Source organism: Nerophis lumbriciformis, linkage group LG23 (genome assembly GCF_033978685.3).
Source record: "Nerophis lumbriciformis linkage group LG23, RoL_Nlum_v2.1, whole genome shotgun sequence".
Lineage (NCBI taxonomy): Eukaryota > Metazoa > Chordata > Actinopteri > Syngnathiformes > Syngnathidae > Nerophis > Nerophis lumbriciformis.
Window position 1 is genome coordinate 34,489,244 of NC_084570.2, and position 14,652 is coordinate 34,503,895.

Here is a 14,652-nt window from a genome sequence, read left to right on the forward strand (position 1 = left end):
CCATCTTCTCCATCTTCTCCATCTGTGTCTAGTAAGTAGTCTCCATCTTCTCCATCTTCTCCATCTTCTCCATCTGTGTCTAGTAAGTAGTCTCCATTTTTTCCATCTTCTCCATCTGTGTCTAGTGAGTAGTCTCCATCTTCTCCATCGTCTCCATCGTCTCCATCGTCTCCATCTTCTCCATATTCTCCATCTGCTGGGCTTATGTTCAACGTTCACATTGTTTACTCGACAAATGTGTGTTTGGTCTAACACTTGTGTGTGTTTCCATAGCAACCCTCAGTCTTCTCGGGCAAGAAAGTTGTGCGTGACAATGGAACCTGCATTGTTGCTGAAGGGGGACATTATGGTGAGAACATGCTGTGAATACTATGTGATATACTGTACATGTACGTAAATACTATGTGACATACTGTACATGTACGTAAATACTATGTGACATACTGTACATGTACATAAATACTATGTGACATACTGTACATGTACGTAAATACTATGTGATATACTGTACATGTACATAAATACTATGTGACATACTGTACATGTACATAAATACTATGTGACATACTGTACCTGTATGTAAATACTATGTGACATACTGAACATGTACGTAAATACTATGTGACATACTGTACCTGTATGTAAATACTATGTGACATACTGTACATGTACGTAAATACTATGTAACATACTGTACCTGTATGTAAATACTATGTGACATACTGTACCTGTATGTATACATGATGTAAATACTATATGACATACTGTACATATATGTAAATACTATGTGGCATGCTGTACCTGTATGTATACATGTATGTAAATACTATGTGACATACTGTACATGTATGTAAATACTATGTGACATACTGTACATGTACGTAAACATTATGTAAATACTATGAAACATACTGTACCTGTATGTAAACATTATGTAAATACTATGTGACATACTCTACCTGTATGTATACATCATGTAAATACTATGCGACATACTGTACCTCTATGTATACATGATGTAAATACGATGTGACATACTATACATGTTTATATACATGATGTAAATACTATGTGACATACTATACATGTATATATACATGATGTAAATACTATGTGACATACTGTACATGTATATATACATGATGTAAATACTATGTGACATACTGTACCTGGGACAGTCCTCTATTAAGTCAGTTACTGCCCTCATGTGGATTATACGTGTAATGCATGTGTCTGATCTGATACGTCAGGCTATTTAGGAACAAACTGATGATGCAGAGGGCTCAAAAACCAATGAATGACTTCTGACACGTTTGGCGAAATATTGTTAAAAGGACTTTCCTTTCACCAGCGTAGGAATAAAAGCAACATGTCTCACTACAATTGTCCATCAGGGATATTATGTGTTCAATTGTTCATGCACTTCTGGTCCTCACCTCAGGTGAAGTGCTATCATCGACGCAGCCAAGCAGCAGAGAGGGAGGTGATATTCAGGATCCAGTTCCACACCTGCACCATCCATGGAGCTCAGCTCTGGTTTGGCAAGAATGAACTGGACGTCGCCTGCTCAGGTAGAACAACGCTTGTCCACTAGCGGCTATGGCAGGCCTGGGCAATTATTTCCACTCGGGGGTCCAAATTTAGAGGAAAATAATGTGTCTGGGGGCCTGTATATCTACGTATCTATCTATCTATCTATGTACACACAGATATATATATATATATATATATATATATATATATATATATATATATATATATATATATATATATATATATATATATATATATATATATATATATATATATATATATACTCAAGACAGCCATGACATTATGTTCCGTACAAGTGTATGTAAACTTTTGATTGCGACTGTACTGTATATGTATGTATATACACACATATGTATACATATATATGTATACACAAACATATGTATACATATATACACACACATACATATATATACATATATATATATATATATAAATGTGTGTGTGTGTGTATATATGTATACATATGTTTGTGAATGTATATATATGTATACATATGTGTGTGTGTATATATATATATATATATACATATATATATACACACACATATATATATATACATATATATATATATGTAAGCTGTGGAAAATCTGCTGTACAGTATGTGTGCTTGGGTCCTATTTTGAGGAACACTAATACCAAACCTCACAATAATGTCTGATTGAATGTAAAAACGTTATGACAGACCGCCTTAAAAGACGGAATGGAATTAAAACATTTTTACTGAATGAGGCACCCAGAATGTACATGAAAATAAAGAAAGTGGGATTGCCAATATTAACTATGAAGGATAAAACACTGAATATTGACAACATGACGTCACACCCCCTCTCCATCCACATATTTTACAATCACGCGAAACACAACAAAAATGCAACAAACAGTGAAATATGAATGTGAAGGGTAAAAAAACAAAACACCTACAATCTGATACATCACTAAGCTTTAGAACTTTGTTGTAAAAATCTCCTTCCACGTCTGTCCCTGACACCCACATTTCAGGCCCTGGAAACACTCTGTGGAAACACTCCGCACCCACACTGCTTGGTGCCTCGTCTGAGCTGCTGTGACTTACATTACTATAGTAACTAATTAGATGACCATAGTAACTAATTAGATGACCATAGTAACTAATTAGATGACCATGGTAACTAGAATATCATGCAGATTCCAAGCATTGAAAGACTTAGTATAGTTGAAGACTTAGGGTCATTCGAAAACATCACTGCACATCATAATGGCAGCTACACTTTCCATCTTAAACATCTAAAGAAATATTTGGGAATGTCCTGCGGGCCAGATTGAAATGCTTAATTCAGCAGTTCAGTTAAATGTGTTGGTTTTCTGACATGGACTTGTTTCTTCAGCATTGTCCACACGTTTAAGTCAGGACTTTGGGAAGGCCATTCTAAAACCTTCATCACAGCCTGATTTAGTCATTCCTTTACCACTTTTGACGTGTGTTTGGGGTCATTGTCCATGTGGCCCCGGGGTCTTAATTTGCCCAGGTCTGGTCTATGGTGACTAAACTCCTTTGGAGAAAAGTTGTACTAATCATTTCCTATGCTGATACAAATATACAAGTATTTGTTACTGGACAGTATTCCTACTTGCAGTAAAGCTCAGACTCTTTAGCATATTTCAGTCATTTGGAAAGTTATTTAAAGTGCTCGCTCCTGTTTACAATGCATACATGACATGATGCTATTTACCCAAGTCTGTTGTGTATTTCTGACTATTTCATCATTTCCTGGCGTCGCAGCAATATTTCATAAGCTTCTTCCTCCAGATGACAGGTTCCCCCTTGATGCTGCCGTGGAGTTTATCTTCTCCAGCGGGCCGGAAAAATTAAACGGTGACTATTTTTAGTCGTTGACGTCTTGTGTTGTTTCAAATGCGCTTTGTCTTTTTGCTCGTGATTGAGACGTCCAAATATCTACTTTTAAGAAAACCAGAAGCCGGATGCCTCTGTAAAAGTGGACGACAACATCTCAGATCCAGTGGTCAGATGGGATTCTTATGAGAACTTTCACCTTCACCACAAAGACAGCACAGAAAGTAAGATGCTGTATTTTTTGTTTTACCCACGTTGTGTGAATGGTAAATAAAAACAGAATACAATGATTTGCAAATCCTTTTCAACTTATATTCAATTGAAAAGACTGCAAAGACAAGATATTTCATGTTCACACTGAGAATCTTCTTTTTTTTTTTGCAAATAATCATGAACTTAGAATTTAATGGCAGCAACACATTCCAAAAAAAGTTGTCACAGGGGCATTTTTACCACTGTGTTACATGGTATTTCCTTTTAACAACACTCAGTAAAGGTTTGGGAACTGAGGAGACACATTTTTGAAGTGGAATTCTTTCCCATTCTTGCTTGATGTACAGCTTAAGTTGTTCAACAGTCTCCCTTCTGATATTTTAGCCTTCATATTGCACCACACATTTTCAATGTCTGGACTACAGGCAGGCCAGTCTAGTACCCGCACTCTTTTACTATGAAGCCACGCTGTTGTAACACGTGGCTTGGCATCGTCTTGCTGAAATAAGCAGGGGCGTCCATGATAACGTTGCTTAATGGCAACATATGTTGCTCCAAAACCTGTATGTACCTTTCAGCATTAATGGTGCCTTCACAGATGTGTAAGTTACCCATGCCTTGGGCACTAATACACCCCCATACCATCCCAGATGCTGCCTTTTACACTTTGACCCTAGATCAGTTTGGATGGTTGTTTTTCTTTTTGTTCCGGAGGACACAAGATCCACAGTTTCCAAAAACAATTTAAAATGTGGACTCGTCAGACCACAGAACAGTTTTCCACTTTGCATCAGTCCATCTTAGATGAGCTCGGGCCCAGCGAAGCGTTTCTCGGTGTTGTTTATAAATGGCTTTGGCTTTGCATGGTAGAGTTTTAACTTGCACTTACAGATGTAGCGACCAACTGTAGTTACTGACAGTGGCTTTCTGAAGTTTTCCGGAGCCCATGTGGTGATATCCTTTACACACTGATGTCCGTTTTTGATGCAGTACCCCCTGAGGGATCCAAAGTCTGTAATATCATGGCTTACATGCAGTGATTTCTCCAGATTCTCTGAACCTTTTGATGATATTACGGAGTGTAGATGGTGAAATCCCTAAATTCCTTGCAATAGCTGGTTGAGAAATGTTGTTCTTAAACAATTTGCTCACACATTTGTTGACAAAGTGGTGACCCTCGCCCCGTCCTTGTTTGTGAATGACTGAGCATTTCATAGAAGCTGCTTTTATACCCAATCATGGCACCCACCTGTTCCCAATTAGCCTGTTCACCTGTGGTAATGTTCCAAATAAGTCTTTGATGAGCATTCCTCAACTTTCTCAATCTTTGTTGCCACTTGTGCCAGCTTTTTTGAAACATGTTGCAGGCATCAAATTCCAAATGAGCTAATATTTGCAAAAAATAACAAAGATTTCCAGTTGGAACGTTAAATATCTTGTCTTTGCAGTCTATTCAATTGAATGCAAGTTGAAAAGGATTTTCAAATCATTGTATTCTGTTTTTATTTACCATTTACACAACGTGACAAACTCACTGCTTTTGGGTTTTGTACATTGTGGTTGTCTGCAGCCATGCATCTTCTACTTACCTGTGTGAAGCACCATAAGGTGACTCGTACAGTCTTGTTCCCCACAGATATCTCTCACACAATAGGCCCTGTGGATGGCAGTCTGTACGCCCAGGTGAGGAAGCGACGCGGAGCAGGCCGCACCTCCTCGGCCAACGGTTGCCTCGCCCGCAGCCCCACGGTCGAGCCTCTTAGCGGAACGTCCGGCCGCGTCCCTGGTGATCGTCCAGAGAACCCCACCGCCCCCGCTGCTCACCCCGAAAGAAAGAACGCCGAATGTCCAACGGCGAAGACCAGGCAGAAATTAGGAGGGCGAGAAAAGGAGAGAGAGACGGAGGTTTTAGAAGGTGGATACCCGTCAAGTGTGGGAGGACTAAGGCGAGAACACAGGTGTGGTCCCAGGTGTGGAGGTGTGGCCCAGTGGGAGCCCTGCCTGTCTAACAGTCACTGTGCAGGATGTCTGAACGCTGACAAAAAGAGTCAAACCCTTCCCGCCGTGCCTTTGGAACCCATCTCCCCTCCGCCTCACCTGACTCGCCTGGACCTCTGTCATCGCCACAGTCTCCACCCTTTGCCGGAGTTACCATGGCAACGCTCTCTGTCCTGCCTCCACGGACCCTGCTACCCTTACTCCCCTCCTGAACTGCCGCATCCACACAGCCACACCCTGCCGGCCCCCGGCAGACACGAAGAACGCCAAGTCTTCCATTGTTCCGGACAAGCCCCGCCCACTCACGTCTCCCACCAAGCGCTGCCTTCTGGCCCGTATCGAGAGATGTTCTTCGGCCCTCCGTCCCCCGGCTGTCCCTGCCGGGAGTGTTCCGGCAGGCGGGAGCACCGGATGAGAGCGTTCCACCCGATGCATCCGGAACAGGCGGCGGCGTTGTGGGAAAGTAGAAGTCCTGACTTTTGGCAATCAGCCATGCCGCCATTCCACATCTGCCACGCTGCCACCTTGGACCAGGGTGCAAACCCTGAGCAGCCACGGTTCTTTCTTGGACCTCGGCAGAGCTTTCCCAGCCCACAGTGTCTGGTGGACATGCGGGACGGCGCCAGCAGTGGGTACCACACGCCTCCGCTCCCACACCAGTCTTGCCCTTGTTCTCCTCACCAGGCATCGCCTGTGGAGAGCCATGAGAGTCGAGGTTACCTCTCTGGGTCGCCTGCCAGCAGCCCCTCGCCTGGGAGAGGCGGACTTCCAGAGACCCCTCCGGGGTGTGGAGACCAGCAGAATCCTGATCTTAAAGGTAAACAGACGTAAGCAAAGTTGTTGTTCTTCATTTAAATGCATCTCACTTGACATCGCAGAGAGGTCCAAACCCAGTGCAGAGGTTGACTTGTCTCAGGGTTCAAAGGGAAAACCTGACCGCTCCAGCACCCAGACTCTGGACTCTGACCACGACTACACACTTATCAGCCCCCCGCACACAGAAGACAGGTGGGTGCATCTTCTCTAAACTGTCACTTTTGTTTGGAACGTCTGATTTCCTCTACTTCAAATCTCAACATGGGACATAGTGTAGTAGACCTAAGTATTCATTAAGTACCGGCATAATGACAACATTAAAATACAGTAGTGTAGTAGACCTAAGTATTCATTAAGTACCACCATCATGACAACATTAAAATATAGTACTGTAGATGACCTAAGTATTCATTAAGTACCAGCATCATGACAACATTAAATACAGTAGTGAAGTAGACCTAAGTATTCATTAAGTACCACCATAATGACAACATTAAAATACAGTAGTGTAGTAGACCTAAGTATTCATTAAGTACCACCATAATGACAACATTAAAATATAGTAGTGTGGTAGACCTACATATTCATTAAGTACCGCCTAAATGACAACATTAAAATACAGTAGTGTAGTAGACCTACGTATTCATTAGGTACCACCATCATGACAGCATTAAATACAGTAGTGTAGTAGATTTAAGTACTCATTAAGTACCACCATAATGACAACATTAAAATACAGTAGTGTAGTAGATTTAAGTACTCATTAAGTACCACCATAAAGACAACATTAAAATATAGTAGTGTAGTAGACCTAAGTATTCATTAAGTACCACCATCATGACAACATTAAATATAGTAGTGTAGTAGACCTAAGTATTCATTAAGTGCCACCATAATGACAACATTATAATACAGTAGTGTGGTAGACCTACGTATTCATTAAGTACCGCCATCATGACAACATTAAAATACAGTAGTGTAGTAGACCTAAGTATTCATTAAGTACCACCATTATGATAACATTAAAAAACAGTAGTGTAGTAGACCTAAGTATTCATTAAGTACCACCATAATGACAACATTAAAACATAGTAGTGTAGCAGACCTAAGTATTCATTAAAACCAAAGCAGAGGTTTTATTAACACGTATATTTAATACTTTTGGCCATAGTATCATTACACACACTACACAAACATCAACAAAGACAATACATATTTCCAGACTTGTTTGGCGTACCACCAGATGTAGCCTGCGTACCACTAGTATCACAGTTTGAGAATAACTGAGCTAGGTAATTGTTACTGAGCTAGTTTATTCATTTTCAAAGGCACACATTTTACAAACCCCGTTTCCATATGAGTTGGGAAATTGTGTTAGATGTAAATATAAACGGAATGCAATGATTTGCAAATCCTTTTCAACCCATATTCAATTGAATGCACTACAAAGACAAGATATTTGATGTTCAAACTCATAAACTATTTTTTTTTTTTTTGCAAATAATAATTAATAATAATAATTTCATGGCTGCAACACGCGCCAAAATAGTTGGAAATGGCATGTTCACCACTGTGTTACATCACCTTTTCTTTTAACAACACTCAATAAACGATTGGGAACTGAGGAAACTAATTGTTGAAGCTTTGAAAGTGGAATTCTTTCCCGTTCTTGTTTTATGTAGAGCTTCAGTCATTCAACAGTCCGGGGTCTCCGCTGTCGTATTTTACGCTTCATAATGCGCCACACATTTTCGATGGGAGACAGGTCTGGACTGCAGGCGAGCCAGGAAAGTACCCCCACTCTTTTTTTACGAAGCCACGCTGTTGTAACACGTGCTGAATGTGGCTTGGCATTGTCTTGCTGAAATAAGGAGGGGCGTCCATAAAAAAGACGGCGCTTAGATGGCAGCATATGTTGTTCCAAAACCTGTATGTACCTTTCAGCATTAATGGTGCCTTCACAGATGTGTAAGTTACCCAATTCCTTGGGCACTAATGCACCTCCATACCATCAAAGATGCTGGCTTTTGAACTTTGCGTCAATAACAGTCTGGATGGTTCGCTTCCCCTTTGGTCCGGATGACACGATGTCGAATATTTCCAAAAACAATTTGAAATGTGGACTCGTCAGACCGCAGAACAATTTTCCACTTTGCATGAGTCCATCTTAGATGATCTCGGGCCCAGCAAAGCCGGCGGCGTTTCTGGATGTTGTTGATATATGGCTTTCGCTTTGCATAGTAGAGCTTTAACTTGCACTTACAGATGTAGCGACAAACTGTATTTAGTGACAGTCGTTTTCTGAAGTGTTCCTGAGCCATGTGGTGATATCCTTTAGAGATTGATGTCGGTTTTTGATACAGTGCCGTCTGAGGGATCGAAGGTCACGGTCATTCAATATTGGTTTCCGGCTATGCCGCTTACGTGGAGTGATTTCTCCAGATTCTCTGAACCTTTTGATGATATTATGGACCGTAGATGTTGAAATCCCTAAATTTCTTGCAATTGCACTTTGAGAAACGTTGTTCTTAAACTGTTTGACTATTTGCTCACGCAGTTGTGGACAAAGGGGTGTACCTCGCCCCATCCTTTCTTGTGAAAGACTGAGCATTTTTTGGGAAGCTGTTTTTATACCCAATCATGGCACCCACCTGTTCCCAATTAGCCTGCACACCTGTGGGATGTTCTAAATAAGTGTTTGATGAGCATTCCTCAACTGTAGCAGTATTTATTGTCACCTTTCCCAACTTCTTTGTCACATGTTGCTGGCATCAAATTCTAAAGTTAATGATTATTTGCACACAAAAAAAATGTTTATCAGTTTGAACATCAAATATGTTGTATTTGTAGCATATTCAACTGAATATGGGTTGAAAATGATTTGCAAATCATTGTATTCCGTTTATATTTACATCTAACACAATTTCACAACTCATATGGAAACAGGGTTTGTACTTTAAATTTGTATTATTGGTATATAATTGTTGTAACAATTTAAATTTGTATTATTGGTATATAATTGTTGTAACAATTTAAATTTGTATTATTGGTATATAATTGTTGTAACAATTTACATTTGTATTATTGGTATATAATTGTTGTAACGATTGAAATTGTGTTGTGTTGTTGATGATTGAAGGTGTTATGGTAAAACATTGTTGTAAGATTGTGACACCAGAAGAAAAGGAATTTACCCTACAGTATAGTGCTGCAACTAACGATTATTTTGATAGTCGATTAGTCAACGACTATCTTAACGATTAGTTGACTATTTTAATAGTTGATTAGTCAATGACTACCTTAACGATCAGTCGACTATTTTAATAGTCGATTAGTCAATGACTATCTTAAAGATTAGTCGACCATTTTGATATTCGATTAGTCAATGACTATCTTAACAATTAGTCGACTATTTTGATAGTCGATTAGTCAATGACTATCTTAACGATCAGTCGACTATTTTAATAGTCGATTATTCAACAACTATCTTAACGATTTGTCTACTATTTTGATAGTGTCATGTCTGTGATCATGTTTTGTTTAAGTTATGTCCTGTTTGGTTGTTTAAGACACTTAGTTCCTGCTTTTTCACTCCCTTGTTTTGTCACCATAGCAACCATTAGTTTCACCTGTTGCACATTTTGATTCACGCACCTGTTACTAATCATGTCACTGTTATTTAAGCCTGTCTTTTTCTGTGGGTCGGCCTGGCGACATTACCTCGGTTACGTCTACTAATTCTGTTACCAATGCTACGCTTGCTACCATAGTTTATGCTTCATGCCATGCCAAGTAAGTTTTGTTTTTCCATGTCACAGTTAGCAAGTTTTGTTTTATGTCCATAGTTTCTGTCCATGTGTCAGTATTGTTTTCATAGCCAAGTTTGTTCTCCGCCTTGTGCGCACGCCTTTTGTTTGTTCTTTTGTTAGTGTAAAATTAAATGATGTATTTACCTTCATCCCATGTCCAATCAAATCCTTTGCATTTCGGGAAAACAAACCATCCCACAGTCCACGTCATGACAAAATGTCGCCAGCAGAAAAGAGTTTTCCCGCAAAGAAGTTGGACGAGGGAGCGTGGGAGGTCCTGAGCGCTTTGGAGGCGGAAATGGTGCGCTTTACCCCCAGGGAGCGCAGGGGATGATGTGGGGGCCTGGAGGCAAGCTGGTGCCTGGAGGCAAGCTGGTGCCGATCGGCGCGTCGCTCCGGTCCCGGAAACATCGCCAAGGACGAGGGACGTCAGGAAGGGCTTCCGCGAGTGGACAGGAGGCGCTCCTACCGCGGGCCCCCCCCCCCCCCCCCCCCCCCCCCGGGCGGAAGTGGACGACAGCCAGCCTGGCAGCTCCAGGAGGATGCCACAGACTTTTTTTTCCAAATGATTTTTCTTGTCAAACCAAGCCATGTCCTAGGTTTCATGCCACGCCCACGCCACAAGATTTTTCTTTTTTTTTACCCACTAAAACTCTGGTGGGTAAATATAAAAAACAATTTGGACAATTTAGAGGGGAGGATTCTGCCCCCCTCCTGACCTCCCTCCACCCACCCAGAAAAACTATTCCAGGCCGCAGGGAGCGCGTCTGGTATCCGCCCCTTGAGGGGGGGGGGGGGGGGGGGCTAGAGCCGGGAGCTGTGCTGGTGGGGTGGCTCAGCTGCGCCCAGTCAGGCAGCAGCCTCCAGCCTGGCCGCCACCACCAGTTCTTTGCCATGCCAAGCCACAACCTCAAGCCGGCCACCACAACCAGTTCATCACCATGCCAAGCCACAGCCGCCACCACCGGTCTTTCTGCCTGCTAAGCCGCAACCTCCGGCCCGGCCGCCACCACCGGTCTTTCGGCCTGCCAAGCCGCAACCCCCAGCTAGGCCACCTCCGCCAAAGCCAAAGCCACGGCTAGCACCACGGCTCCCAGCTCCAAGGCTAGCACCTGTCACTGCACCACGGCTAGCACCTGTTGCTGCACCACGGCTAGCACCTGTCACTGCACCACGGCTAGCACCTGTAGCTGCACCACGGCAGGTTCCTGTACCTGCACCACGCTAGGTTCCTGTACCTGCACCACGCCGCCAAGCGCCGGCCGTAGCAGCTCCACGCCGCCAAGCGCCGCCCGTAGCAGCTCCACGCCGTCAAGCGCCGCCCGTAGCAGCTCCACGCCATCAAGCGCCGCCCGTAGCAGCTCCATGCCGTCAAGCACCACCAAGCCAAGACTCGCCAAGCCAAGACTCGCCACGCCAAGACCCGCCACGCCAAGACCCGCCGCCTGCCGCACCACGCCAAGCTTCGCCGCCTGCCACGACGAGGACACGCCCATCCACGCCTGCCACGACGACGACGCGCCCACCTCCTCGTCGGCCACGGATGAGCCCATTTCCTGGGCGTCCGCCACGCCAAGTGCGTCGCCCTTCTCGTCGGCCACGGATGTGGCCGTTCCTGGGTCGCCCACCTCGTCAGGTGCAGCGGCGTTCTAAGCGTCGCCGCCACCTAATTCTGTCCCGGTGGATACGGGGACACTTGGTCTGGCGACCCACCGCCAAGTCCCCCTCCCGCCCTCCCATGACTCTTGATCATTGTTTTGTTGGACATCTGGTATCTGTCCTTAAAGGGGGACTCTGTCATGTCTGTGATCATGTATTGTTTAAGTTATGTCCTGTTTGGTTGTTTAAGACACTTAGTTCTTGCTTTTTCACTCCCTTGTTTTGTCACCATAGCAACCATTAGTTTCACTTGTTGCATATTTTGATTCACGCACCTGTTACTAATCATGTCACTGTTATTTAAGCCTGTCTTTCTCTGTGGGTCGGCTTGGCAACATTACCTCGTTTACGTCTACTAACTGTTACCCATGCTACGCTTGCTACCATAGTTTATGCTTCATGCCATGCCAAGTAAGTTTTGTTTTTCCATGTCACTGTTAGCAAGTTTTGTTTTATGTCCATAGTTTCTGTCCATGAGTCAGTATTGTTTTCATAGCCACGTTTGTTCTACGCCTTGTGCGCGCCTTTTGTTTGTTCTTTTGTTAGTGTAAAATTTACTTATGTATTTACCTTCATCCCATGTCCGATCTACTTCCTTTGCATTCCGGGAAAACAAACCATCCCACAGTCCACGTCATGACAGATAGTCAATTAGTCAATGACTATCCAAACGATTAGTCGACTATTTTGATAGTCGATTAGTCAACAACTATATCAACGATTAGTGGACTATTTTGATAGTCGATTAGTCAACAACTATATTAACGATTAGTGGACTATTTTGATAGTCGATTAGTCAATGGCTATCTTAACAATTAGTCGACTATTCTGAGAGTCGATTAGTCAACGACTATCTTAACGATTAGTCAACTATTTTGATAGTCGATTAGTCAACGGCTATCTTAACGATTAGTTGACTATTCCGATAGTCAATTAGTTAAGGACAATCTGAACGATTAGTCGACTATTTTGATAGTCAATTAGTCAACAACTATCTTAACGATTATTTGACTATCTTAACGATTAGTCGACTATTTGATAGTCGATTAGTCAACGCTATCTTAACGATTAGTCGACTGTTTTGATAGTCGATTAGTCGACGGCTATCTTAACGATTAGTCGACAATTCTGATAGTCAATTAGTCAACGGCTATCTTAACGATTAGTTGACTATTCTGATAGTCGGTTAGTCAACAACTATCTTAACGATTCGTCGGCTATCTGATAGTCGATTAGTCAACGGCTATCTTAACGATTAGTCGACTATTTTGATAGTCGATTAGTCAACCGCTATCTTAACGATTAGTCGACTATTTTGATAGTCGATTAGTCAACGGCTATCTTAACGTTTAGTCGACTATTTTGATAGTCGATTAGTGAACGGCTATCCTAGCGATTAGTTGACTCTTCTGATAGTCGATTAGTCAACGACTATCTTAACGATTAGTAGACTATTCTGATAGTCGATTAGTCAACGGCTATCTTAATGATTAGTCGACTATTTTGATAGTCGATTAGTGAACATTTATCTTAACGATTAGTCGACTATTTTAACAGTCGATTAGTCAATGACTATCTTAACGAGTAGATGACTATTCTGATAGTTGATTAGTCAACAACTATATTAACGATTATTTGACTATCTTAACGATTAGTCGACTCTCTGATAGTCGATTAGTCAACGCTATCTTAACGATTAGTCGACTGTTTTGATAGTCGATTAGTCAACGGCTATCTTAATGATTAGTCGACAATTCTGATAGTCAATAAGTCAACGGCTATCTTAACGATTAGTTGACTATTCTGATAGTCGATTAGTCAACAACTATCTTAACGATTCGTCGGCTATCTGATAGTCGATTAGTCAACGGCTATCTTAACGATTAGTCAACTATTTTGATAGTCGATTAGTCAATGGCTATCTTAACGATTAGTCGACTATTTTGATAGTCGATTAGTCAACGGCTATCTTAACGTTTAGTCGACTATTTTGATAGTCGATTAGTGAACGGCTATCTTAACGATTAGTTGACTATTCTGATAGTCGATTAGTCAACGACTATCTTAACGATTAGTAGACTATTCTGATAGTCGATTAGTCAACGGCTATCTTAGCGATTAGTCGACTATTTTGACAGTCGATTAGTTAACATTTATCTTAACGGTTAGTCGACTATTTTAATAGTCGATTTGTCAATGACTATCTTAACGATTAGTTGACTATTTTGATAGTCGATTAGTTAACATTTATCTTAACGATTAGTCGACTATCTTAACGATTAGTCGACTATCTGATAGTCGATTAGTCAACGTCTATCTTAAGGATTAGTCGACTATTTTGATAGTCGATTACTCAGCGGCTGTCTTAACGATTAGTGGAATATTCTGATAGTCGATTAGTCAACGACTATCTTAACGATTAGTCGACTAATCGGATAATAAAGCGTGCACATATATAGTGGCTGTCTTTTTCTTCTAAATGCAGCTTAAGTTATTTTAGGCATGTTCTTACAAACAAAGATGACTAATGTATTCATAAATATGTAATTCTACTGTAACTGTACTGATCATTCCAATGTTACAAACTTTAAAATGATTATGAAAATGGTGTCCATTTAAAAGAAAAGAAAGACAATGTGCTAAAAAAAAAAACCAACCTATTAATATTGTTTATGTATTAAAAAAGCAGTTAAAATAGCAGCAATGAAAACAAAAAAACCACAAAATCTAACTTCCTCAAAAAGAAAATCATTTAATACGGTTTTAATT

At 41.5% G+C, this 14,652-nt stretch overlaps 1 protein-coding gene across 2 annotated transcripts in view; it reads left to right on the forward strand.

Moving 5' to 3' along the window:
- LOC133622757 (tensin-2-like) overlaps nucleotides 1-14,652 on the forward strand; it is a 64,963-nt gene that overhangs the window by 32,601 nt on the left and 17,710 nt on the right. For both annotated transcript variants that reach the window (XM_061985692.1, XM_061985693.1), the window contains exons 11-16: nucleotides 274-349; nucleotides 1,442-1,571; nucleotides 3,344-3,409; nucleotides 3,502-3,612; nucleotides 5,238-6,416; nucleotides 6,478-6,607. In XM_061985692.1, the coding sequence (XP_061841676.1) occupies nucleotides 274-349; nucleotides 1,442-1,571; nucleotides 3,344-3,409; nucleotides 3,502-3,612; nucleotides 5,238-6,416; nucleotides 6,478-6,607 (1,692 nt within the window). The remainder of the gene's footprint in view (nucleotides 1-273; nucleotides 350-1,441; nucleotides 1,572-3,343; nucleotides 3,410-3,501; nucleotides 3,613-5,237; nucleotides 6,417-6,477; nucleotides 6,608-14,652) is intronic.